At 59.1% G+C, this 25,221-nt stretch overlaps 1 protein-coding gene across 12 annotated transcripts in view; it reads left to right on the forward strand.

The window, feature by feature from the left end:
• Nucleotides 1-25,221, forward strand: part of LOC118936110 (monocyte to macrophage differentiation factor 2) — a 107,496-nt gene extending 82,275 nt beyond the window's left edge. For 10 of the 12 annotated variants that reach the window (XM_036932916.2, XM_036932920.2, XM_036932925.2 and 7 more), the window contains 13 exons: nt 1,561-1,793; nt 2,873-3,499; nt 5,387-5,424; nt 8,858-9,018; nt 13,319-13,431; nt 14,163-14,400; nt 15,137-15,309; nt 20,968-21,118; nt 22,114-22,304; nt 22,470-22,821; nt 23,811-23,953; nt 24,323-24,462; nt 24,977-25,221. In XM_036932916.2, the coding sequence (XP_036788811.2) occupies nt 1,561-1,793; nt 2,873-3,499; nt 5,387-5,424; nt 8,858-9,018; nt 13,319-13,431; nt 14,163-14,400; nt 15,137-15,309; nt 20,968-21,118; nt 22,114-22,304; nt 22,470-22,821; nt 23,811-23,953; nt 24,323-24,462; nt 24,977-25,082 (2,666 nt within the window). In that variant the 3' untranslated portion in view covers nt 25,083-25,221. Of the gene's footprint in view, nt 1-1,560; nt 1,794-2,872; nt 3,500-5,386; nt 5,425-8,857; nt 9,019-13,318; nt 13,432-14,162; nt 14,401-15,136; nt 15,310-20,967; nt 21,119-22,113; nt 22,305-22,469; nt 22,822-23,810; nt 23,954-24,322; nt 24,463-24,976 lie in introns of those variants that run through there. The other 2 variants (XM_036932917.2, XM_036932926.2) reach the window with 2 other exon arrangements.

Here is a 25,221-nt window from a genome sequence, read left to right on the forward strand (position 1 = left end):
TGTGAGCTCCCATGAGGGGCTGCAGCCCCCAGGGACACTGGCCTCAGTCACTCAGGCCTGCTCTGGGAGGTGTCTGGGTGCCCCTGGGAATCTAAGAGAAAGGGGCAACTTTCCTGGGCCCTGACACTGCCCTGGGATCCCAGGGTTTCTGGGTCTCTCTGAGGTGCAGCCTCTCCTACAGCCAATCTAGACGGAGGAAAAGCCTGGGGATGAGAACATCATTTCGGGACTGGTTTTAAATCGGTCTTCTTTCCGGTATGGCCTCATAGTTGTGCAATGATGCCACAGGCCTTGGGGTCTGCCATTTGTAAGAGAGTAGCTGGGGACTGGCTTCCACTGCCCCCCTGCCCCGCCTGCCCACCCTGTTCTTCCCACACCCTGCCCCCCACCTGCCCTGTTCTGCCTGCTCCCTGCTCCCCCCCACTCCTGCTCCTCTAACCCTTCCTGTCCCCCTGCCCCCACCAGCCCCTGCCTACTCCCCCTCCCTTCCCCACCTGCCCCCTTCTGCCTGCTCGCCCCTCCCCCTGCCCCCACCCACTCCCGCCCCTTCCCCTGCCCTTGCCTGCCCCTGCTTGCCAGTGTCTGGTCGGCTCTGCGGCACTCTGGGTGGACAGCTTCACACTGCGGCTGGACTGGCCCGGTCTCCTGCAGCCTGGGTCCCTGCGGGCTGCAGAAGAGCAGGCTTCCTTCTGGAAGGGCAGGTGGGTCTTCACAGGCGGTGCCCTGGCTCTGGCTTGCCTGCTTCATTCCTCTGGCTTTGTCTGGTTTTGTGAGGAATGGTTGTAGGAAGGGATGCTGCAGATGGGGACAGATGGAGGCTGTGAGGAGGGGACTTGGCAGAAGGCTCAGAGAAAAAGCACCGGGGTCAGCCAAAGCGACCAGAGACTGGCGCTCTGGGTTCCATTTGGCTTCTTGGCTCTCCAGCAGCTGCAGCATTAGTTTAAAAGACACTGCCTGGGTGTGTGAGGCAGTCTCACGGGGTGTGCATGTGCGTGTGTGTGCGCGTGCATGTGCGTGCCCGCGCTGACTTGTGTCGGGATGGAGCAGCTATGCTGCCCCGGACAGTCCAGCGGCTCAGCGGGCTGGCTGATGTGGGCAAGTGCACTGCTGTCTCCTTATAAACTGGGGGGATCCATGAACGTTTCTTGTCTCATCACAGCACACGCCATGCTTGCACACACACACAGATTGGTTGGCAGGACGGGACAGGTGGATGAGCAGGATGGGGATGGGGCAGCACATGGAAGCCCTGGCAGTGGTCCGGCAGGTGCGTCCCCAGGGGAGACTGAGGAGTTGGCTGGCAGGGCCGGGTGGGAGTGTGTTATCAGGCTCCTGTGGGGCCTCAGGGTGTGGACAGCTGGGGTACCTGCTCTTCAGGGGAGCCCCGAGGTGCCCCAGCCTTGTGCAGACGTGGTCAGCGGGGATAGTCTGGCCCCCTCCAGGGCTGCTGGACAGAACAGCGACTGGCGTTTGGAAGGGTGGCTTCACGACATCTGAATTCAGAAGGGCTGGAGGGGGGCCTTGGGCTTGACTGTTTACACTGCGCTGCTTCTGTTTCAGGGATAAATGCCCAAGCCCGGAGGCTTCAGCGGAGCCGGGCCAAGGGAACCCCAGCCCTGGTCGCTGGGGGTGCCCAGAGCCCCCCTGCATCCCAGCTGCGCCGCACTGTCAGCGAGACCAGCCTGAGCCCGGCCGCAGCCCAGGGCCCCGAGCAGCCCGAACAGGACGCCATGCGCTACTCCCTCTACGAGTCGCCCCATCTGCTCCTCCTGCAGGGCTACAGCCAGCAGCACGTGAGCACTGCCCCCTCGCCTGCTGCCCAGGGAATTCTCAGAGCAGAGGCCCCCTAGCCAGGAGCTAGGTCAGCTATGAGCTGTAGCTTGTGGGGCTGTAGTCACTCTGGGGAAGATGAGGGGTAGAAATGGGGTGTGTGGGGGCCACCACGTGGGGCCTGTCCTGGACTCTGGAAGAAATGGGGCTCCCTTATGCTTTCCTTCCAGAGCATTCTCTTTGTCCAGGCTGCAGGAGGAGACAGTGGGGCAGAGGGCTCTGAGGATCTGCCCAACTCCTCTGCACTTACCCAGCGTTTGCCTGGCCCCAGGTCCCCTCACAGAGAATTCTCTACCACCTTCCAGATTGGGTCTCAGGCCACTTCCTGGCCTGGCTCTGGGGAAGGGCTTGGGCAGGTGACCAGGGCCCAGGCCTGTAGTCTCCTCCAGGCCAGTGTGCAGGCTGTGTGTGCCTCCAGGGCAGTGCTGGACCCTCTCAGAGGAGGCATGGGAAAGAAGCCACCTGCCGCCTACCCCCAGTGGCATTCTGACCACTTGTCAGAACATCCCGGCTGGAAGAGTCTGGCCCTTGGCTGACTCCACTGGGCCACTGCTCCTCCTTGGCCTGTCCTCTGCTTTCTCTGAGCTACCTTCCTGCTCCACCGTCAGTGCACATGTTGGGCGCTGGGGCCTCTGGTGCGTGGGTGTGAGGGAGGCTTCTGTGCTCGCTGAGCTGTGGGGGTGCTTCCACACGGCCTGTCGTGGATCCCTGGGGGGCATTGGCGGCACTTGGCCTGTCTGTGAACCAGCGTCGGTTTCCAGGTCAGACCTTATCTGGCCTCTTGCGTCTCAGAGCTGGAGTCCTCCCCGTGTGTCTGCTGTGCCACTGTTCTGAGAAACCTCCCCAGGGACAGGGTGGGTGACAAATGGGGGACAGCTGGGGGCACACAGCAGGTTAGGAAGGGCTCGGGGGTGGGGTGTCCCAGGCCCAGGTTCTGGCCACACAGCTTAGGTAGCCAGGGTCCGGGACACCTTTCCTCCCTTCCCACTGACAGAACTGCCTGAGGTCGCGTCCTGCCCTGAGGTCTGTGTTTGCATTTCAGGACAGCCTGGTGTACCTGCTCAACCGGGAGCGGCACACCGTGGGCCAGAGGACCCCCTCCAGCAAGCCCAGCGTCAGCCTCTCAGCACCGGATATCCTGCCCCTGCACTGCACCATCCGCAGGCTGCAGCCCAGGGGCCGAGAGCGGGTGGGGACCAGGCTCGTACTGGAGCCCATCCCTGGGGCACCCGTCTCTGTCAACTTCTCCGCACTGGGTGGCCAGTCGGTGGAGCTGCGCCATGGCGACCTGCTGTCCCTGGGCCTCTACTACCTGCTGCTGTTCAAGGACCCGGAGCAGGCCCAGCCCCTGCCTGCCCAGGCCCTGGCCCGCCTCCGGGCTGCACCACAGAGCTGCAGGCTGTGTGGTGCTGTGCTCCAGGCCCCGGGCGCCCCTACCTCCATGCGGGCTGTCCTCCCCCGGCCGCTGCACCTGGAGTTCGAGCCGGAGGTGGAGGATGCACTACTGCAGAGGATCATGACACTGATTGAGCCAGGCAGTGGCGACCACCAGCTGACCCCGGCCTTCCTCCTCTGCCTTTGCATCCAGCACTCGGCCACCCGCCTCGAGCCTGGTGCATTCGGGCAGCTCCTGCTCAAGATAGCAAAGGCCATCCAGGAGACAGTCTGGGTCAGTCACGGGGTGGGGTGGTTCGCTGTCCCAAGTCCTGGGGCCACGGGAGGAGCTGGTGGGGGCTGTGCCGCTGCCTGGGTGGAAGTCATGAGGCTCCCCCCCAACCACCCAGCCCCATGAGGCCCAGCTTTCCCTGCAGGCCCACACCTCCCAATCCTGGAAGCGGGACCACCAGGGAGCCTGGGCTATTGGCTGTGGCCCCTCCCCCTTGGGGGCTTGGCGATGGGCTTCGTGAGCTCCTGGCTTGTGTTCCTCCCTGTTTCCCAGCCATGAGCCAGGTGCCCAGAGCCCTGAGCCCCCGCTATATCTGGCTTGGGTGCCCTGGGCTTCCTGCCGGGGCACCTAGCACCCCACTGCACAGCCCCCCTTGCCAACTTGTTTGGGGGACACTTTGCTCACTGGAGACCTTTTCTCCAAGACAGGGTTTCTAGGCCAGGTACTATGCATGTCTGGGCAGAATTCCTAGTTGTGGGCCAACCTGGGCCCTGTGGAGTGCTGAGCAGCACCCTGGCCTCCACCCGCACATGCTGGGAGCACCCTGCCCTCCAAGGATGCCTGGTAGTTACACACAGTCCTTCACAGAGCCCTCCATGAATCTTGGTCATGCTTACCCTGGGGCAGGTGCGGAAAAGGGAAAACATTTGCCTGTGTAGATTCATCAGATTAAAATCCGCACTTAAAACGTTTGAAACTTTTTAAAAGCAAAAGCCACCACAGGCAGCTACGAACATCCAAAGGCTTGAACAGGTGATCTGAATGGGTTGTGGGTGTCCGAGCTGCATCTCCAGGGTTCCCCGGGTGGACCCGAGGTTAGTGTCCCCCGTGTGGTTGCTTCTCTCTGGGTAGTCGTGAGTACTGCTGGGTGAAGCCCGTTCAGTGTGAAGGCCTGACCACATCAGGGCCAAAGGTGACCTGGCAGTCTGGGGCTTAGAGGTTGAGTTATAAACCACCATCCTTTCCCAAGTCTTCTCTGTGCCAGGCACTCACTAGTAAATCAGATGCCATTCGATTTAATTCCTGCAGCAGCCCTGGCAGCAGGGGCACCGTATCCCACGTCACAGCTGAGGAAACGGAGGCAAGGAGGTGTAAGTGACCCCTGCAGGAGCAGGGTGCCAGCTAGAGCCGAGTGTCCCCAGTCCCTGCCCCACTGCACAGGCAGGGGAACTGAGGCCCACAGAGGTGACCTCCCTTATCCAGGGCTGAGCTGGTAAGCCAAGGAGTCAGCCTCCAGGTCACACCCAGCATTCATAACCCTCTCCCTGACCTGTCTGGGGCCTGTGCAGCTCATTGCTCATGTGCCTCTTGAGCATTAATAGTTCTCTCTCTCCACTGTGGCCTCTGGTTTCTCACCAGCTACACAAATGTGTGCATCTTGGAACCAGTAACAGCCAGTGCCTAGGGCTGTGCTTAGCCAGACAACCTGCTGCTACAGCAGAAGCAATTTCTTGATTAAAAGTGGCAGAAAATGTTGGTTGAACCTGAGTCCCTGTTGGGACATTAAATGTATCTGTAAATACTCAGCACATAGTAATCGACTTCGTGTCACTGTGGCTGACATTTAAAAGTGTATATATTAAACTTAAGAATAAGATTGTTAGCAGAATCTTCTTTCTGATATTTGTAAAATGTCTTCACTCTTTCTTAAATGGCCAGTTGTTCTGTAAGCCAGATGCTGTGAATGTGGGGATCGTACTCAGGAACGCAATGGGAAGATAGCAAATCAAATGGAAACAGAGCTCAGAGTGAACAGTCAGCAGTGTGGGATGTCTGGGACAACTGCCCTATTTTGTGTGTTGACGGTGTAACATGTATTTCATGGTCTCACTGAACATGTCCATGGTAACCTGTTTTTCCCTTGCTTGTTTTTCTTCTTTATAATTGTAGGAGAAAACCAAAGAGCTAGCAGAGAAGCAGGTGCACCTGTAAGTATGGCCAGGTTCCCATTCCTGCCCCTTAGGCAGTAGCTCCCTGTAGACCTGCAGTTCCTGGAGGGGCGCCTCTGGGGTCAGCTCTGTGCTCTGCACACAGTCCTCCCCTCTCCAAGAGGCCATTCCCACTTCTGTAATCACCACCCTGGGCAGCTCTGTGTTTGGGAAACTTCTCCAGCATGCCTGTGAGCCTCAGTGGGCAAGACCCTCTCTGAGTCTTCTCTCTTCAGCCTACTTCTTTAGGAAAATGTTCAACTCCCGGTTTTGAGATGGGACAGCGTGTCTATGCCAGTGTCTGTTTTCACGGGGAGCACTATTTCTACTCTTCCCCACTGCTGGTGGGACTTGGGCATTAATGGTAAAGACGTGCCCAGCCGGTGACCCAATGGTCCCACTCTTAAGAGGTGCCATAGAGGAACACTGTCCCGGGGAGGGCAGGGGACATGCTGCAGAGGCCGTTTGTTGGAAGTGACCCACATGTGCTGTGGCAGCGGTGCGATTATGTGGCAGCAGTGCGGTGTTTGCTCGGCAGTGGGGAGAGCGGCTGAGCTGCCAGGTGCTGCCTCCGTGCAGTGGGAGCTCAGAGCAATGGCAGCAGAAAGGGCACTGGGGAAGGCACCCGCCATGTGGTTCTGTATGTGTGCTCGTGCTTACGGAGTCCGCAGCTCACCCATCTGCTTACAGAGCATACGCAGGCTGTCACACCCCCGGGAGGGGCCAGCCAGTGGTGGCTGGTACTGCCCACCATGGGGACGGCCACACAGGGGCTGTGGTCAGAGACGTTGGCCTTGTCCTGGTTGTGTGCACAGCTGCCTGTGAGCTGGCTTATCTGTGCACGCCTGGTGGGGGAAGTAGGAGGAAGCTGCACCAGCCTCCCTCTCTCCAAGAGGAGCCCAGGCTCGGGAGAGACCCAAGCCTTGGTCAGGAGCAGTGAGGCTGTGGAGTGCCCAGCTGTCCCCAGGCTGCGAGTGAGGCTCTGACCTCCTGTTGCTTGCACACTGGTGCCCCCTGGCACCTGCTGACACGGGAAGCCCCAGAGACCACCAAGTGGCAGACTGCTGGTGCAGGGGGTAGCCTCTGGCCCTCAGGGACGATGCGCAGCCCGTGTGGGGGCAGTGGCAGCTGCATGAACGTGCGGCTTTGCACAGGGACAGTGGGTACCAGAAGCGTGGGGGTGTGGGGTGCCAGAGCTGAGTGGGCATCCTCCTCACCAGGTGCTGGGCCCTGGGCCCACAGATGGGGCGGCCTTACTGCAGCCATCTGGGCTGTGTTGTTAGGCATAAAAACAGCCCTGTGCCCATCCCTAGGAAGCTCTTTTGTTTTTTCTTTTTTAAAGTTATGAACTTCCAAGTTACAGAAAACCACAGAACATGCCAGTTGCCTGTGAGCCCACCCCTGAATTTAACGTTAACACTCTGCCCCACTCGTTTCAGATCTTTGTATTCTGGGCTTCTTTGCAAATAGGCTTCGAACTTAGTTAGCTGCCTTTTCTGCATCTTTGATCACTGTAAGTTTTTTCTCTTGAATCTGTGAACATGGTCACTACATTAGAAGGCTTGCTGAACCATGATTGAATTCCTGGGATGAAACCACTGGTGGCTTGTGGTTGAACACAGCAAGAGCCTTGTGCTGTTTTCTGCAGAGGCCGTACCACTTTGCATTCCCAGCGACACAGTCTGAGCCAGTTCCCTTCCTCCCTGGAACAGGAGAGAGGTCACCTTGTTTGTGGACAAGTGAGGTTATGTCAGGGAGAGGAGCAGGACTGTGACAGGAAGGAAGCTCGGGGAGGGAGTCCGAGGTCCCACCCCACTGCACAGCAGGGGACGGGCACGGAGGGAAAAGGCCTCAGTTCTCCCAGGACACTTCCTCATGGCCCTGCCACCCAGTGACCCCAGTGGCTTCTCCCATGGGCCCAGCTCCCCAGCAGCCCTGGTGCCACTGTCACTCTAACCACGAGACCCTGAGCTGCTCGTGGAAGTAGCAGGCTGGCCCAGTGGGATTACAGAGCCTGTGCTCTGGGCCGGCCTCAGGGCAGCACTTTCCTGGCCTGATGCCCTGCAGCTGCCTGGTGCACTCCTCAAATCCACCAGTAAGTGACACTGCATTGTTGAGGAGTCCTGGGACCACTGGACAGCCAGCCACATCGCCCCCAGACACACCCGTCACATCTCGATGGTCTGGTTTGCTTGTGAACACCCCTGCCCATTTGTCAGGATGGTGCACAGGTATGGCCATGACAGCGCCAAACGCAAACCCTGGGCTGCTGGAGCGCCCCAGGCACTCTCGGCGGGGCTGTCACAGGCCAGGCCAGGCCAGCTTGCTTACCGCTGAGCGGGTGTGGCCAGATGAGTCCTGCCAAGAAAGGCTTGTGGTTGACATTTGACATCGAGGAATTATCAGGGAGCTCAGCGCTGCCTCAGAGGTGGGGTCAGGACAGTACCGGGAAGCTTCTGTCTGCAGCAGGTGACTCACAGACACTAGGCCCTGCATCCTGGGGCTGGCACACGAGAGATGCAGGAGAGAGGGCTGGAGTAGATCTGAGCTCGGAGGAAGCCCCCCAACCACGGAACCTTCCAATGAGGAGGCAGGCAGCCTTGATGTTGCTGCTGTCCCGGAGAGGCATCTCCACCCCAGCTGGCCATCCCCCACCGTGTAATGAGGATTAGGGCCTAGCTGTGTGCCGGCTGCTCTTTCTGTCTTAACTAACCGAACTGAACGCGCACCTCTGTGTTGAAAGAATCAAACAGTGCGAAGAGTTTGTGATGGAAGCCCCACCCCACCACCCCAGTCCAGCCCCTGACAGTCTCAGAGGCGGCCTCCACCAACTGTTGCTCCAGGTTTTCCTAACAGTCCCTCTGAATCTCAGCGACACTCTCAGACGCGCTCTCGGTGCTCCGGCCTTGGATGTTGCCGTTGGGCTCCTGCGGGAATGGAGCACTTAGTTTTGGCTGTGCACCTTCCCAAATATTCACGTTACTGTTTGTGTCTGCTGTTAACTACATTGTTCACTTAAATAATATGCTGAGTGTCATCTCTCTTGTACTTAAATGACACCCTTACTCAGGTTTCTTGTTCTAACAATGTGGGCTATCCTCTCCCCATGCATACACATCTCCACATATTGTCTCCTCACATTCACGGCTGCCTTATTATCTCATTCCAAGAGATATGGTATGAAAATACTGTCTTTAACAGAGTCCTTTACCAGTGGCAGTGGCCAGGGGCAGCCCTTCCTGCTTCGGTGTCAGATGTCAGGCTAGAGGCTATGTACCTCTGCTTGATTTCCCCAGCCTGAAATGGTATGGTGACAAAAGGTAGCTGTTTTGTCAGTGTCCGATGATACGAATGTCTTCTGGGCACAGAGTAGCGGGCTCGGCCTCCCCGGGGAGTGGTCCAAGTGTAACTCGCTGTCTGTGTGTCTCGGTAGCCAGGACCCCATTTCCTCGGGCAGCTTTACCATGGCTGGCCTGGTTCCAGACCTGCAGCACATTCTTTTCTGGATGTCCAACTCGGTCGAGCTTCTGTATTTCATCCAGCAGAAGTGCCCACTCTACATGCAGAGCTTGGAGGACGACCTGGATGTCACAGGTACAGTGGCCTGGGCGTGGTGTCACCTTGCCATCACAGGGTCGGGTTGGCCATGGGCTACGTCTGGGCCCCTCTGAAAGGGAGTGGAGCTGGTGGTCTGGCTTCCCTGGTGCCTCATGCACAGCACCGGCCCTCTCCATCCCGCCACTTCACGCGCTCAGCGCAGGCCAGCTGTGTCCTGTCTGGGGAGGCAGGGGACTCACAGGCACTGGCGGGAAGAATGCGGTGCATTGGCCGCATGCCAGCGCCCCTGACACGGGCACTGCTATTCCACAAAGGAGGCTCAGTGCCCACAGGAACCATAAGAGGGTGTGGCTCGGATGTGGGGAGGGTGCGTGTTAGGGCTCGCGCACTCCAGTGGGAAGTGCTGCAGCATTCAGAGGCTGGCTGGGCAGTCCAGGAGGGCTTCGCAAAGAGGGTGGCATTTGGCGGGGCTCTGAGGCCTGGGTGGGGATTTCAGCCAGTGTGTGTCTGACGGGGCTGGGTGGGGGCCTGAGGTGGGACCTGGGATGGAGCTGGGGCAGATGTGACAGCCAGGCATCCAGGGGCCAGGGCCACAGCTTCATGTGGACCAGCGTGGCTTGGCCCCACACAACCTTTCTCCTCAGCAAAAACAAAGCCACCCATGTCCCTCCCTCCTGTTTGTGGGGCCTGTCCGGGAAGCTCTAGGCCATCTGGATAGGTGGCCTGGCGGCCTGGCTGGCTGCTGGGGACCCAGGCTGCTGCGGAGGCTGTACCTGAAGCTTGGGAAGGAAGCCAGTGGGCAGGACGGGCTGGCCCAGGCTCCCCAGGGCCTCTCTCTGCGGGATGCTATGGTATCTGTGCTCAGCGGTGTCTTCCAGGGTGGCTGTGGGCTCCACGTGAAATAACTGCAACCACACAAAGTCAGCCTCATGCGGGTGGGGCCCTGCCGTGGCCCTGGTACCGACGGGCTGACTCTCTGACCCAGAGGAGGGGCTCCTGTGGCCCACCGGGCGTGGACTGGTCCACGCAGCTGACTGTTGTGCCAGGAGGCCTGGAGGCCGGGACTCAGGCAGTAGCCAGGAGCCGGGCTGTGGAGACTGGCTGGACCGAGGGCCGGCTGGGCAGGAAGCTCTGGCCAAGCTGAGCTAGAGAAGGAATGGGGCCCCCATGGAATCCGAGCCAGGCCCTGAGGACTGTGCGGTTTGGGGAGGTGGGCCGCGAGGCTGACTGGCCTCGTCGTGGTTCCTGAGCATTACCCCGCTGCACAGTGAAGAGGGACAGCAGTGGAATGTCTGTGGCCCCCTGGGCCTAGAGTCTGGGCTCCTGTGGGTGTGTGGAGTGGAGAGCCAGGTCCTCCTGTGTCCCAGGGGGTGTCCTGGGCCTGCTGGTCTGTCACCTCCATCCTTGTTCCCTGGGGAGGGGGTACTCTGTGAAAGGCGACCAGTCAGACCTCTGCCCAGAGGCCTGGATCTGAACGGACCTGTTGTCTGGCTTTTCCTCTGAATGTGACCTACAGGCTGTCACCTGCAAGGCCCCGTATCCCTCTCCCCAAACGCACTGCCTCCTCAGCGCCTCCAGCCACCCAGGACTGATGTTGCAGGCCCCTCACGGCTTCTGAGCAGAGTCCCACAGGCTCTCTGGGACTTGGCACAGCTGGCGAGCACCTGGGCCTCTGGCTTGTCGCACATGCATGGTGTCCTGTGTGAGATGTCAGGAAGTCGGGGTGGTGACAGGGAGCCCCATTTATTCTGGTCTGGCAGAGGCAGCAGGGAGAACTGGCTCCCCACCGAGACTTCTGGGCTCGGAGTTCACAGGCGAGTCCTGCTGATGCTCCTCGTCTGGCCTGATTTCAGACACCGTGGTGAGAAGCTGTGGTTCCCTTTGGGCCCACCTCACCCCAGCTGGGCTAGTGTGTCCTGCACAGGGCCCTGCGTCTGTGATTCCATGAAGAAAGCTGCTTGCAGTCGATGGGGGCTCTGCTTCCTCTGCTGCCTCTTTTAGGAGGAAGTTATTTTTGGTGCAGGTCCCGGGGCTCGTGGAGCCCAGGCGATGCTGGGAGAGTGAGCATATGGACAGCCAGGCCCGCCTCCACCCACCCCAGGAACGCAGGCAGGGGAAGACACAGCATGATCTGAGTGTCCCAGAGACAATGTCCTGTGTTGGGCCGGTGCTGGGGAGCTCAGAGGAAAAATGACATCAGCCAGAGGGCAAAGGCCAGGGTAGAGTCGGTGTTTTGGTCTCCTGACCGTCAGTGGGAAATTTCTGTGGGAAGAATTCTGAAAACAGATGTTGTACCCTGAGCCCAGGACACCTCACTCACACAGGCAGATGGAAGATCAGCCCCTCCTTGGCTGGTGGGGTGGGAGGGGGGGGGTTGATTTTATTCCCTTAAAATTCTCCTGGATGCCTTCATGGCTGTGCCTTGGGGCCTGTAGATCTGGGGAGTCCTCAGTCCTGGGGACCCCGATGCTCTGAGAGGCTGGGCGGGTGTCCGCGTAGCTGGAAACCCGGCAGAACCACAGCAACAAGTGTGTCAACTTGTGTTCAGTGACGTCTGGGAGACACGTGTGGCCTCTGATCTGTGTGAACCCAGCCTCCTCCTGCTGTGCCCTCTCCCACCAGGACCCCCCAGCCCCACAGGGGTGTTGGTCTGCTTTCCCAGACAAGCCTATGGCAGAGGAGGCCTGCAGTCAGTGCCCTGGCCCCACGTCCAGGTCCCCCAGTGACAGAGTTTGGAGCTGGGCTTCTTGGCCCACGTGCCCACTGGCTTTGACAGGCTGTCAAATGTGTTCAGTCTGTGTGGGCTCCGGCCAGCAGTGGGCCAGCCTTGCATGTGTGTAGCCTAGAGCCTCTGGAAGAAAGCAGTGCTCCAGCCAGCCCACACCCAGCAGCCTGTTAAGAGCCTCTTGTTTCCCCAGGCCCAAGGCCCCTCAGGTCGCCCAATCTGCCTCTCCTCCAGGGTCTAGGGAGCAGCTAGGGAGCAACCCCACTAGCATCCCAAATCAGGTCCCCATGGAGGTCCCAAACTAGACCTTGCAGGCTGGGTTCTGGGGGAACCCTGGGGGGCCGGAGGGCCCCAAGGCCTGAATGGAGAAGCACCGTGAACAGCAGGGCAGGCAGGCCAGGTTTTTTGCAGGGGCTGGTCTTGATGGACTTGCACACCATTTCCTTTCCGTTGGTCCAGAAGCGAGGAGGCTGGGTCACGGGGCTCCTGGGGGCCCTACTTAGTGCTTGGAGCAAAGCTTGCCCTGTCAGACCCAGGGCCTCCCTCCCACAGCCGGGTCCATGCTGCGTGTCACTCCAAAGGCTGCTGCCGAACATGCAGGGATTGAGAGCCGCTGGGGATGGGCCGAGGTGCAGCCCTGTAACTGTCCATGCCATCCGCACTGGACACTCCACAGCTGCTCACCTGTAGCTCCTTGGGATGAAGAAATGAGCACTGCAAGAGAAGGACGGTGGCGGGGAGTGCCGGGAGTCTGCATCCCATCCCACTGCCGCGTGTTAGCAGGGCCCCAGGCGCCAAAACACAGGGTCCCCTCCACATGCTTCCACCTAGTGGAGGGCCTCTGGGCTTGGAGACACGGTTTCCAGTTTGGCCTCTTGCCATTGCAGGAACCCTCTCAGAGGGAAGGAATCACCTGGCATCTGCTGACAGCCCCCTCAGTGCCTGGCAGACCTCCTGCCAGCACCCCCCGACATGCACCAGCTGTGAGGCAGTGAGATTCCAGGGTCTCTGCCATGGGCGGAAGACAGCAGTGTCTTCCCTGAAGCCTCTCCCTGGGGTGCTGGTGGTGGGGTGCAGGATTTTGGGTTTCTCCCTTCTTGAAAAAATGTCATGATTCCACGGACATTTTTACATGACATCCACCACATGATTCCAGAACATGATTCCACATGCCCGATTCCAGCTCTCCTGAGAAGCTTTGGCCAGGTGTCCCCTTGACCTGTGCTCCGAGTGAGTTGAAGTGCGGGGCAGTTGGTTCTAATGGAAAATGATCCCAGAATCTATTACCAAGCTTCTGATGTGCTTGGTGTTGATGCAGTACTGACGTGCTTGGAAGCGCGATGCCTGGATGTCTCGACCACCTCATTCAGCATCTCAGGACCCCTGGGGACCCTGCAAGAGGTGTGGCAGTCAGGGCTGGGGTCACCTGGGCATGCTCTGTGCCTTCGGTTTATCACATTTTCCAAACCCAAGATGGGAGTGTTTGCAGGTGCCTCAGGAGGCGACTGAGCAGGTGTTTGGAGCCACTGCCCTTCCAGGAGTGTCCTGCACGCGCTCCGAGGCCCAGCAGCCCCATGCGTGACCGGTGACCAGCTGTGCTGTCTCCCACAGGCTCCAAGGAGTCGCTGCTCTCCTGCACCCGCACGGCCAGTGAGGAGGCCATGGCGCTGCTGGAGGAGGCCATCCTGCGTGCCTTCCAGCAGTGTGTCTACTATGTCTCCAAGGTGTGCACCGGCTGCCCCTGGGGGAGGTGGGCCAGCTGTTCTGCTCCACTCTTCAGGGGAATCTGGGGAGCTGGGTGGGGTGACATGCTCCCCCACCTGCTACCCAAGGGTCTTGGACTCTGACTGCCCGAGCCCGGTGTCCCGGTCCTCACCTGGCTCTGGTCCCTGTCGTGCAGATGCCAGCCTGGCTGGGGCTGGCACTGGGGTGGGTAGAGGGCTGCTGGCTGGCCCATTGAAAGGCAGTGGTGGCTGTGGCCAGTGGCCCCCTGGAGGGCATGTTGCGAGGGACAGCCTACTTCTCCAGTCTTTTTGGGGGCCCAGTCTCACAGTGACAGCCAGCCTGCATTCAGAAGCCCAACTGTGAGAGACCCCCGGGTGCCCCCCACTGGGATCTCCTCCAAGGGCCAGAGCTGGGGGTACTGTGTGCTCTGGAGGGCACTGTGGCCCTGCCCCCTCCCCTGGCCCTCCAGCAGGCCCAGGGGACCACCAGCCACTCTTTCATCCAGTAAAACCCCTCAGATGACATGAGAGCTGTGAGCTTCCCATCCAGACCCGTGGGGAGTTTCCAGCCCCACACTGGTGCCTGTGTGCACCTCCTGGTGTCGTCTGCACATGTGACAGGAGCCCATTGAGAGACCCCACCCCAGGCATGGGAGCTCCCCTCCCATGGCACTCCCCGAACACCGAGGCCTGTTGAGCAGGGTGTAGCTGGCATCTCCCTTTCTCCCCAGTCCCTGTACCTCTGCCTTCCGGCCCTGCTGGAATGCCCCCCTTTCCAGACGGAGCGCCGTGAGAGCTGGTGCTCAGCCCCCCAGCTGCCTGAGGAGCTTTACCGCATCGTGTCCATCTACCAGGCCACCCTGGACCTCCTGCAGCAGCTGCAGGTCCACCCTGAGATCGCCTCCCAGGTGCTGGCCTACCTCTTCTTCTTCTCCAGCACGCTGCTCTTCAATCAGCTCCTGGACAAGGGTGAGGGCCTGGGGTCGGGACCCACTTGCCTGCAGAATGGCTAGCGTGTCCTCACCAGAGGCCTGTGGGCTGAGGCCCCGAGACGACTCCTGAGAACGGCTGTCAACCAGGGCATCTTGCTCCATGGGGTCCGGATTGGTGGATGGGGTGGGGGGTTGCGGGCAGGAAGAGGGTAGGAGATGTTGCAGAGTGTGGTCCTGGAGGAGCAGGGAGAGAGGAGGGAACGGGCTCAGGGAAGTGATGTGACCTCTGACCTGCCTCTCTGCACACTCTCCCCTCACGGCAGACCTTCCTCCATCGCTCTGCCCAGGGGTTCAGGGCACAGTTCCTTCCAACCAGAGGCCCTGTGTGGGGACATGAGAGCAGGGCTAAGCCCATGGCACACACATATGGCCCTCAGAGCACACGTTTGGCAGGGGGAGGCTGGGGAGGGGTCTGCAGGCAGGATCGGTGGGAGCAGGGGTCTCAGCTGTAGGCCTGAACTATGGCCTTTTGCACTTGGGATTCCATGGCTGTCATAGCCCCTCCGTGCTCTGCCACCTCCCCCTCCCTCCCCTACCCCACCCCCACTCCGAGGGACCTAGAGCAGGTTAGTTGCCTTGGAAACCCGTGTAAGGTCTCCTGTCCTCAGAGGCTTAGCAGTGGGAGGACGGGGCTGGGGGCCAGCTGGGGCCTGGCTCCCTCTGGTGCACCTTCTCTGCGAGGGCAGCTGGGCATCACTCCCTCCTTCCCCTAGGCCCCTCTCTGAGTTGCTTCCACTGGCCCCGAGGCGTCCAGGCCTGCGCCCGCCTGCAGCAGCTCCTGGAGTGGGTGAGGGCTGCCGGCTTCGGGGAGGCCGCAGAGTGCTTCTTCAGGAAGCTTTCCTGCACACTCAGCCTGCTGGCCACTCCCAGGGCCCAGCTCATCCAGGTAGGACAGCACAGAGAGTGGACAGGGGGTGGGGTGGGGTGCATGCTGCTGCCCTTGGGTGACTGGCTTACAGACCAGGCCGCCCCTGCACCTGGCCTCTGGGCCTCTGGGAATGTGTGGAGTTACTTCTGTTCCACAGCTGCTCCTTCCCGTGCAAGGTAATGACCCCAAAGATATCTGTGTCTAGTCCCTGATCTTCAACCCCATGTGGCACTGGGCTCTGCAGAATCAAGGTTAAGGGCTGGCCCTGAGATGGGGAGATGACCCTGGGTCATCCAGCAACCCAATCTAGTCATGTAAGACCCTAAAAGTGGAAGAGGGAGGCGGAGGGATGGGTCAGAGAGACAGGACAGAAGGAAAAGGAGGGATTCAACCATCATGCTGGCTCCGAGGATGGAGAAAAGGTCGGGCCAAGGGGCGCAATGACCCCCAGAAGTTAGAACAGCCCTCAACTGGAGGCCAGCATGGAAATGGGGGGCCTGGATGGTGGCAAGAAACTGAATTCTAATCAAGGAAATGGATCCTGCCCTGGAGCCCCAGAAGGAACACAGCTCCCTGATTTTCGCCCAGTGTGCCTCGGGCTGGATGTCTGACCCCAGACTGTACATCAGGCACTTGTGCTGCTCTAACTGCTGAGTTCATGGTCATTTGTTATAACTGGAAATCCATACATGCCTCACGCTCTTCCCTCACCAGCTGCCTGACAGTCATCACAGACGATCGTGAAACCAGACCAGTGGTGTCCCTTTCCTGCAGAAACACGGGACGCACACAGCACGGTGCTGAGGGCTTCCCGGGCAGCTGGGGACTGAGCCTGCCTCCTGGGCCGCCTGCATCTCCAGGCAAAGTCCTGAGCAGACTCCAGTGCAGCATGATGTAAATGAGGGGACAGTGGACCTTCCAGTTAGGTATAAGAAGTGCAGGAAGTCACCTCCATCCAAGGATCAAAACACAGCATCCCACCCATGCATGCGGCCACTGCAGTTGTCACTAATGCAGTACCTGGGCAAGTGGCTGCTCTGCGTGTGCCCCCCGTTTAAGCTCCGCAGTGACCTCTGCTCCCTGGTGCGGTCACTCAGCCATCAGTCATGGAGCCATTGATCATTCAGCAGATAATAAGAAGCTCCCATGTGTTAGCCACCCTATACCTTGTTCAAGTGTCTTCTTTTTTTCAAGTTATTTAATTTTTATTATAAAAGCAAAACATTTCCCTAAAGAAAGTTCAGAAAATGAATTTACTTTGCTTCCTCCCAGAATACCATTACGCAAAAATCAAGCCATACTTTCCAATGGCGGAAGCCCATGTGGGAAGAAAGAAAACTTGGAGGAGACAGAGACACTTTGGAAGCTCAAACACAGAGGGGTGAACAGCGACCACCTTACAGATCTGCAAAGGACTACTGAGAAGCGATCCAGTTCACCACGGAGCCGCCAGGAGACACAGGGATTCCTGGCAGCAGGCACGTCTGGAAGTTGAGGTGTGGTGGGGCTAAGACAGAGGAAGAGTGTGTGGTGGTTCACTCGGTGGGCACAGCAGCTGGGGCTAAGCCAACACCAGTGCTGAGAACTGAGCCATCCATTTAAGGGCACCAGAGAGCCAAAGAAGCCATGGGGCAAAGGGTAACAGATCCATGGAAGGGACCCCAGACAGCTGCTCTGTGCTGTGCTCCCTGGGGGGCCTTTGGCTCGCTGGGAGCAGGACCCGTGTGATGCTGAGAGCCAGGCCTCGTCCAGTAGGGGCCAGAGCTGGGAAGAGACTGGAGCAGACTTGGCATCTCACAAGCCAGAGATGAATGTGACATGCTTGATGGCCTGAGACCCATAAAAGTTTCCTGTGACATGTGCCAAAGTTCTGGAGCTCCAGGCTATGGGATGGGAAAGACTTTACAACTAAGCAAAAAACCCTGAAAAGCAGAGAAGAATTGCTAGGTGTCTCACAATGCCAAGGAGCAAAGATTTGAGTTCAGGATGCTAAGGGAGTAAGCACCAGGCTCTTGCATGAAACCTTGGTGGGAGTGTCAAGCAGAGGCTGGGCCAGCCAGCCCACCCTGCTCAGCCCCCACTCGGTCTTGAAGATGCACCATCCAAACCCATGGACGCAGTTAAAGCTGTGCCACGAGGAGAAGCTTTAGCCTTAGATGTGTGTGATAGAAAACAAGGAAGGCTGAGAGAGTTGATGGTCAAGCAGGAAAGAGATAAGCAGATGAAACCCACCAAAAGTGGGAGGAAGGAAGGAACAGAGAAGAGCAAAAACCAGTGGAATAGTAAACAAATATACAATAGAGAAAAGCAAAAGCCAGGAGTTGGTTCTTTGAAAAGTTTAATGAAAATGGGAAGACACAAATTGCCAATATAAAAAATGAGGGAGGGGATATCACTCAGATCCTACATTAAAAATTAATAATTGTATCTCAAAAGACTGGGACAAATTTTTTTAAATTAATAGTAAGAAGATATTATAACCAACTTTATGCTGATAAATCTGGTAATTTAGATGAAATAAATAAGAAAAAGAACACTTATTAAAGGTGATACAAGAGGAAGTAGGAAATCTGAATTGTCTTACATCTTTTAAGGGAATCCAAAAAGAAGATTTGAGGTCCAGATGGTTTCATCGGTGAATTACTTTAAACGTTAAAGGGATAAATGAAGCCATTATTTCTTAAATTCACCCCAGAAACTAGGAAAAGAGGACATCCCATCTCATTGGAGAAGGCCAGCACAGTCTTGATACCAAAACCCAGAAGGGGATTTAAGAAGAAAAATTACACATGAAAAGAGGAGTAATTTCATTAATCATCAGAGAAATCTAGTTTAAAACCACAGCGCCTTCAAAACCAAACACATGGGAAAGGCAAAAGCTGGAAAAGCCAGCACGCACCCGGGGTGGGTGGTGGCAGTGCCCCCACATGGCCCTGGGGCTGCGTCGGCTGGAGAGGCTGGGAGCTCTGCCCACCTAGCAGGTCCCCGAGGGAAATGCTCGCACCCATCTTTTGCATGGTGGACAGGGATGTGAAGAGCCCCACTCCTCCACAGCGGGGTGGGTAAGAGTGGGGTACACTCACGACTGGGAAATGCTGCACAGCCGAGAACGTGCCAGCACCTGCAGGCACACGTGAACCCATGTGGTTGGGGTCAGGCTCAGGAGCAGGCATTGTGCTTCCCGCAGTCCAGGGGCAAAGCAGGAGAGCACCTGTGGCACTGGGCGTCAGGATGGCGCCCATGGGGGTGCTGGGGCGGTGCTCCACATGAACCCAGGCTGGGTGCACTGGCGCCTGCTCTTTGGGACAGTTATTGAGTGATGCACACCGATTTGTGTAGCCTTTGTGTACTTGTTGTACTTCAACAAAAATGCCCAGAGAAGGACGCAGCAGCCCAAGGTGCTCAGCTGCCCCTGTTCAGCATGACTGGGTGCCGGCCTGTTTCTTACTCTGGCAGAAGACGAGTATATTTCCACAGTGTTTAAAACAAAGGGTCTCCAGGCTGGGGAGACCAGGATCCCCTCCTGAAAAGGGGGCTTCTGAGTGGCAAAGCATCTACTGAATGTCGGGCCCGGCATGCTGGCCCCACACAGCTTGGACCCCACATGGTCAGGCCCCGGCACGCTGGCCCCTCGCGGCTCAGGCCTGTGCTCCCCGAGCAGGAGGTGGCTGACTTGACAGACCAGGGTGGCCGCTCAGGTGGAATATGGGGTGACTCTGGGTTTCCACAGAGAACCGGCCAGGCCAGCATGGTAAGTAGCCCTGGATGCCAAGCCTGGACTCAGGCAGGTGTCGCCAGGCAACTGTTAGCACTCACCTGAAAGAGGCCCGGAGTAGAGGTGGGAGGACAGGTCAGGAGCCCACAGACTTCTGTAAAGGTAGTAAGTGGTCTTGGCACTGAGGTCTCCAGCCCAAATTCTTGTTCTTGTCTTTAAAGTCCTTTAAAAATGTGAAGCCGGCCTTAGCTTGAGGGCCCTATCAAATAAGCTTGGGCAGTTTGTCACCCCCTGAAACAGTAAAGGGAGAAGAAACAGTAAAAAGAAACATTTATATTGTCATAAAGATAAGAGAAAATACAGTATCCATAGCATAATAACAAGTTCCATAAATAAAAGAAGAAAATGAATTCTTGGAAATTAAAACTATGACAGCAGAGAAGAAAAATTCAACAGCAGGGTTGGAAGATGAAGGCCAGGATATCACCCAGAAAGCAGAGCTGGTAAGGTGGGAAGGGGAGGCACTCCGACCCTGCGCAGGATGCTGCCCCCGCTGCTCGCCCTCCCCTCGCCCACCCTGGAGGACCCACAGGCTTGGGAGGGAAGCCTGGATTCCAGGAACGGCAACAATCTGGAGGAGCCACCTTGGGGCAAACGAAGGCTGCCTCTGGCTGGCCTGTGGAGGGTGGAGGCTCGGGCTGGGGGTCAGCAGGGCGCTGGCTCCTGGGGCTTGCCCTCCCCTCCTCTGGAGCCTTAGGATGGGATCGAGCCTGCCAGGAAGAGGCGTGATAACCACAGCCTCTTAGCATCGGTAGTAAAATCAAGTGAGAGAGTAACAGGAAGAAAGATGGGGCGCTGAAGGACTGATCAGGGAAGCCCAGCGCCCAGAGCTGCCCACAAAGAGCGGAGCACCAGGGCGGGAAGGGAAGGAGACAAGGTCATTCCCAGACCCGCGCGTCCTGAGTCTGCGATTTGTAGACAACGTGCAGCCAGTGGGTGAAATAGCACAGTGCTGGCACGGGCTTGCACCCCAACACCCGGCATGGCAGAATTTCAGAAGAGGGAACCCAACCCCCCGAGCTTCCAGAGAAGAGAGAAGCGTCCTGATGGTGCGCAATGAGAGCGGTTTCTGACTCACTGCGGGCAGCTCGGGATGGGGCAAAGGAGCTGCCTTCCAGGTTCCAAGCCCACTGATTGGGGCCGGAGCTCTGGACCAAACTCCTGCCATGGGGCAGGCAGAGCCGGACACTCCACTGGTGAGGTCAGCGGCGGCCCCCCAGGAGCCCTTTCCGGGAAGCTGCCAGAGGGTGTCTCACAGCGACGAGGGTGAGCCTGGAGGCAGAAGTCGGCGGCCAGGCCACCAGGATGGGAGCAGGGGCCCTTCAGGCTGAGACAAAGCTGCCGTGAGGCTGCACCAGCTGTTGAGTGGTACAGTCACACCAAACAAACCTGCGGCTCCCCAGGTGTCCATCTGTCTCCGTTAAAGAGGCTTTCCCAGTCCTGAGAGCGCAAAGGTAGTCTGTGATGCCTACGGGATGTGGTTTTTGCCTCCATGCACATCCTAACGGACCAGATCTCTTGTGCATGTGAGGCAGGAATCCTGTCTCACTTTACCCTAATCTCCCAGTGGCTTTTCCCTCCTTTCCCAGTCCTGCTTGTGTCTGATGAGGGGCATATCCAGTGGACAAGGCATTCACTGTGGTGCCTGCTGGCTTCTCCCAGGAATGGCCACCCCAGCCAGCTCTCCCCCCAGATACCCATGAGCCGCCATGGGCGAGCTGCCTGCTGGAGGGTGGCCCTGCTGCACGGGCTCTGACCCCTCTGACTTCACTGCCTGCCTGGATCCCAGGGGCCTGGGTATGCTGGTCTGGAGCCCTGCCCTCTGCCTCTACCCCAGAGCTGCCCTGGGTGAGGCTGTGCCACCCTGGGCCTTTGACTGTGAGCTTCTTCTTGTCACCCAGATGAGCTGGGCAAACCTGCGGGCTGCCTTCCCTGCCTTGAGCCCCGCCCAGCTGCACAGGCTGCTGACTCAGTACCAGCTGGCCTCAGCCATGGGCCCCATGAGCGCCTGGGAGCCGGGTGTCCAGGACAGCCCTGATGCCTTCAAGTCAGGTAAGCCCTCCTCCAGGCAGCAGCAAGGGTCCTGAGGGCTGTGCTGGAGCAGATGGGAGCGGGGGCTGGGAGGGCTTCCTGGAGGAGCTCTGGAGCAACTGGCACTTCTACCCTGCACTGCCTTCCTCTGCAGGTGCCCTGCTCTGTCCCCCGCCTGGGGGCCCGGGACCCCCACAGTGGGGACTAAGTCCCAAGCTCCAGGCTCAAGTCAGAGGTCCCCCGTGTCCTCCTGGAGCCTGAGGATGGGGGCTTCACCTTGTGCCTGGCCACTAGGAAGAGAGCAGGGTCTCCACACAGGATGCCACCTTACCGACCCCTGAGAAAAGTTCCTGAGCATGCCTGGCATTCATGCACACACACTGTATATGTGGATATAGACATCCACATATATGTCTTATAAATTAGACATGCATTTCTTGACCTGAACATTACATATAACACAAAACAAAAATGGAATGTAAAGGCTGGTAGGAGATACAGATAGAAATTGGGCTTCCCCACTGTCCTGGTCCCCTGTGTGCTTGGCCTGGACTAGAGGGACTCTGAGTGGAACTGTGGGCTGCCCCTTCCAATTTTCTGAGGCCTGTGTCCGGAGGTGCTCACGTTCAGAGATCAACATGCACACAGGCCATGGGATCCAGGGGAGCAGGCGCTAGCTTGGAGAGAGCAGATGTACTGGCTGAGCCCGCTAGGCTCCCAGCACGGGCAGGCGGCAGGCAGGAGGGGGCACCGGGGCGGAAGTCCTGGAGAGCAGGGCCTTGTTCTCTGTCCAGAGCTTGGGCTCAATGCTGGGTGGTTGCTGGGATTCAGAAGGGATGAGGACGCGTCGTGGGCAGGTCCCCCCTGCCTGGATCCCCCACTCGCCCATCCTTGTTGGGTCTGTCTGCTCGTCCTGGGTTCCCACAGTGCCAGGCGGGGCTTCAGGCGAACCTGGCGAGGGGCAGGCAGATTCCTCTGGGCCAGCTGGTCATGCCATCCTTATCCCCTGCCTTCAGAGGATGTCCTGGAGTCCTATGAAAATCCCCCACCCATTGTTTTGCCGAGCGAGGGCTTCCAGGTGGACTTAGAAGCCGACTGCCTGGACGACAGCATCTACCAGCATCTGCTCTACATCCGCCACTTCCTGTGGGGCCTGCGGAGCAAGCCTATCCCAAGCGGTGGGGCTGCCCAGCGGGGGTGCCCCGAGGTACCCCAGCTGAACACCCTGTCCTGGCTCTGGCTTTGATAACTGGGGTGGGGGAGCAGAACGTGGAGGCAGCACCTGGCTGCTGCCCCGAGGGAAAAGGCAAGTGGGAGGCCCCTCGGTGTCAGGTGGCCTGGCGTCTGAGCCCCTTCTCCCTGCCCCCACCAGGGCCTGCACCATCCCATCCCTGAGGGACATCCTGAGAGCCAGAGCTGCCCCCTGGCTTCCAGGGCCCCCAGCCGAGGAGCCTGTGAAGCTGGCCCCACGTGCTTGCTTCCTTCTGTGGGGGCTCCCCGTGCACAGGGCCTCTCAGTAAGGCAGCCGAGCCGCATGAGCCATGGGGGTCCCCAGGCCGGCTCCCCCCACACGGACTCCTCTTGCCTGCTCACGCCTCCCAGCACCCCACTTGGCCTGGAGCCTATTGCCCCTAACTGGCCCGAACCCGACGGCACCTGCGGGAAGGCGCTCCTGGAAGCGGGGAGGAATGGACTGAGTGGCTTCGGGGAGCCACCTCTGGAAGGTGAGGCCCACCCCCAGGCCCATGCCTGCACCGCAGTCCCCAGACCCTGCTGGCACCTGGGCAGGTCCCCTCGGGTCATTCCACCCACAGTCCTGGTGGCACGTTTGGCCGGGCTTCTCAGTACCTACCTGCTCTTTTTCACCTGTATCCCTGGGCGTTGGAAAGGGATGAGGCCCAGGCAGTGGGGACCCCCTGGGGGCTTGAGGGTGTTGTTCCACCCAGGATAGGGGCAGGGATGGCTCGGGAGATGTGCATTCAGCATCGGGGATGGGGTAGACACCGGAGGCGGCCGAACTGAGGCCACTGGGGGCAGGGAGGCAGCATGTGCATGTGTGTGCGTGGCCGGATGGGCTGCAGGTGAAGCTGATCAAGGGTGAAGCCACCCCTGCCAAGCCCAGCAGGGCACTCGGCAGAGCTCCTGCAGAAGCGGGAGTGTGTCTTGAGGACAGGGGTCATCTGGTGAGCTGCTGCTGAGGTAGGAAACCTGCTCAGGTGTGCTGGGATCAGAGCCCCAGGGCTGTGAGGAGGCCACTCGGACCAGGCCCCGGCTCTGCCAAGGCCTGGCCTGATCTCGTGGAGAAGGCATGGGCCCCTCAGGGTGCTGAGTGGGGGCTGCAGAGCCAGAGAGAGCCCCAGCCCAGGGTGGGGCAGGCTCCCTGGAGTCCTCGTGTGGCAGGGAGCCCTCAATCGGTAGGGTGCTTAGAGGTGTTGGGAGAGGGCAGGGGGCTGGGGAGGCCTGGGAGGGCAGACTTGGGTAAGAGCCTGAGCAGAGCCCTCTCAGCCTCTGGGAACAGCCAGCCTCTGATGGGTCAGTGTCCTGGGGCAGCCACGGTGGGGAACAGAGGTGTCCCTTCCAGGTGCATGGGGTGTGGCCCACAGCCCCAAAGAGGCATATCATTGGAGCTGCACGAGTGCTTTCCCCTGTGGAGAAGTGGCTGAAGAGGACACCCCTGGGCCCCTCACCCCAGCCCACCCTTTCTTGCCCCCAGGAGATTGTGCATCCCCCGAGGATGACCAGCCCCCTCCAGCCCCCTCCAGCGGCAGCTCCAGCACCGAGGACTTCTGCTACGTGTTCCTGGTGGAGCTGGAGCGTGGCCCCTCTGGCCTGGGCATGGGCCTGATTGACGGGATGGTGAGGCCCGCCTAACTCTGCAGCCCCGGTCACATCCTGTGAAGGGGCCACATCTTGTGGACAGGCCCCCAGCCTGTGTGGTCACTGTGAGAGGAAGACAGGGAGGCCCACCGAGGGCTTGGGGCAGGGGCTTGTCAGGGGCATCTCTGGAATTTGAGAGACGGGAAGGGGTTTTGACATGCAGCAGCCACTCCCCTAGACTGCTTTGCTGCCTCTGCTCAGACGTCTGTGTCTGTCCTGGGCCTGCCTGTGGGGACAGTGATGTGTGCAGGTGTCCTTGCAGACACACTGGTGACCATACAAGCGAGCCCTTCCAGGGATCCCCAAGCTGCAGGGGCCACAGACCCCTGAGGCTCTGCTTCCCCCCAGCACACGCCACTGGGTGTCCCTGGGCTGTACATCCAGACCCTGCTCCCAGGCAGCCCCGCAGCGTCAGAGAGCCGGCTGTCACCCGGAGACCGCATCCTGGAGGTGAACGGCAGCAGCCTGCTGGGCATCAGCTACCTGAGGTATGGCGGCCTTCCTGAGGGGCTGGGTGGGCAAAGCCACCTGGGCTGGGCCAGGGTCAGGGCCCCCTGTATGATCAGCCTTGCCTACTCCCCGATCCCACAGGCGGTCCAGTCATTGCCCCATTTTAGAGATGAGTAAGTGGAAACATGGCCCTCCACCTGCTCTCCGTGTCCACCTCTCCCCCTTCCCTCCCCTCATTAGACCTTAGATGACAAAGCAGCCGCCCAGGGGCTGGGGGCAGGGGCAGCAGCGTGAGCACAGGATCTGCCTCGTGACCCCGTGACTCCTAACACTCTGTCCCTGCCAGGGCTCAGTGTTAACTGTAGGGCCACCGCACCCATTCCGGGGGAGCACATGATGGCCAGGCCCACACCCCGCCCTGTCAGCACTGGGTGACAGCTGGGGTGGAGGGTTGGGTCTGCCCCAGGGCACCTCCAGAAGCTGGGTCCACTGCAGCTGGATGGCTGCCTGCGAGCTGGTCCATGCTCTCCACACCCCTGCATTGGGTTGCAGAGCAGTGGATCTGATCCGGCACGGGGGCAAGAAGATGCGGTTTCTGGTTGCCAAATCCGATGCGGAAACAGCCAAGAAGATCCGCTTCCGCACGCCGCCTCCCTAGGTGGGCCTAAGGATGCCCCCAGTGCACGTTGCCCTGAGGTCCTGCCAGCTTGTTCCTGTGTGGGTTCCTCACCCTGTGGACAGTGTACATCTTATTGTATATTTTATTTATATGACAGATAACACTAAGTTGTGATGTT

This window comes from Manis pentadactyla, chromosome 10 (genome assembly GCF_030020395.1).
Source record: "Manis pentadactyla isolate mManPen7 chromosome 10, mManPen7.hap1, whole genome shotgun sequence".
Lineage (NCBI taxonomy): Eukaryota > Metazoa > Chordata > Mammalia > Pholidota > Manidae > Manis > Manis pentadactyla.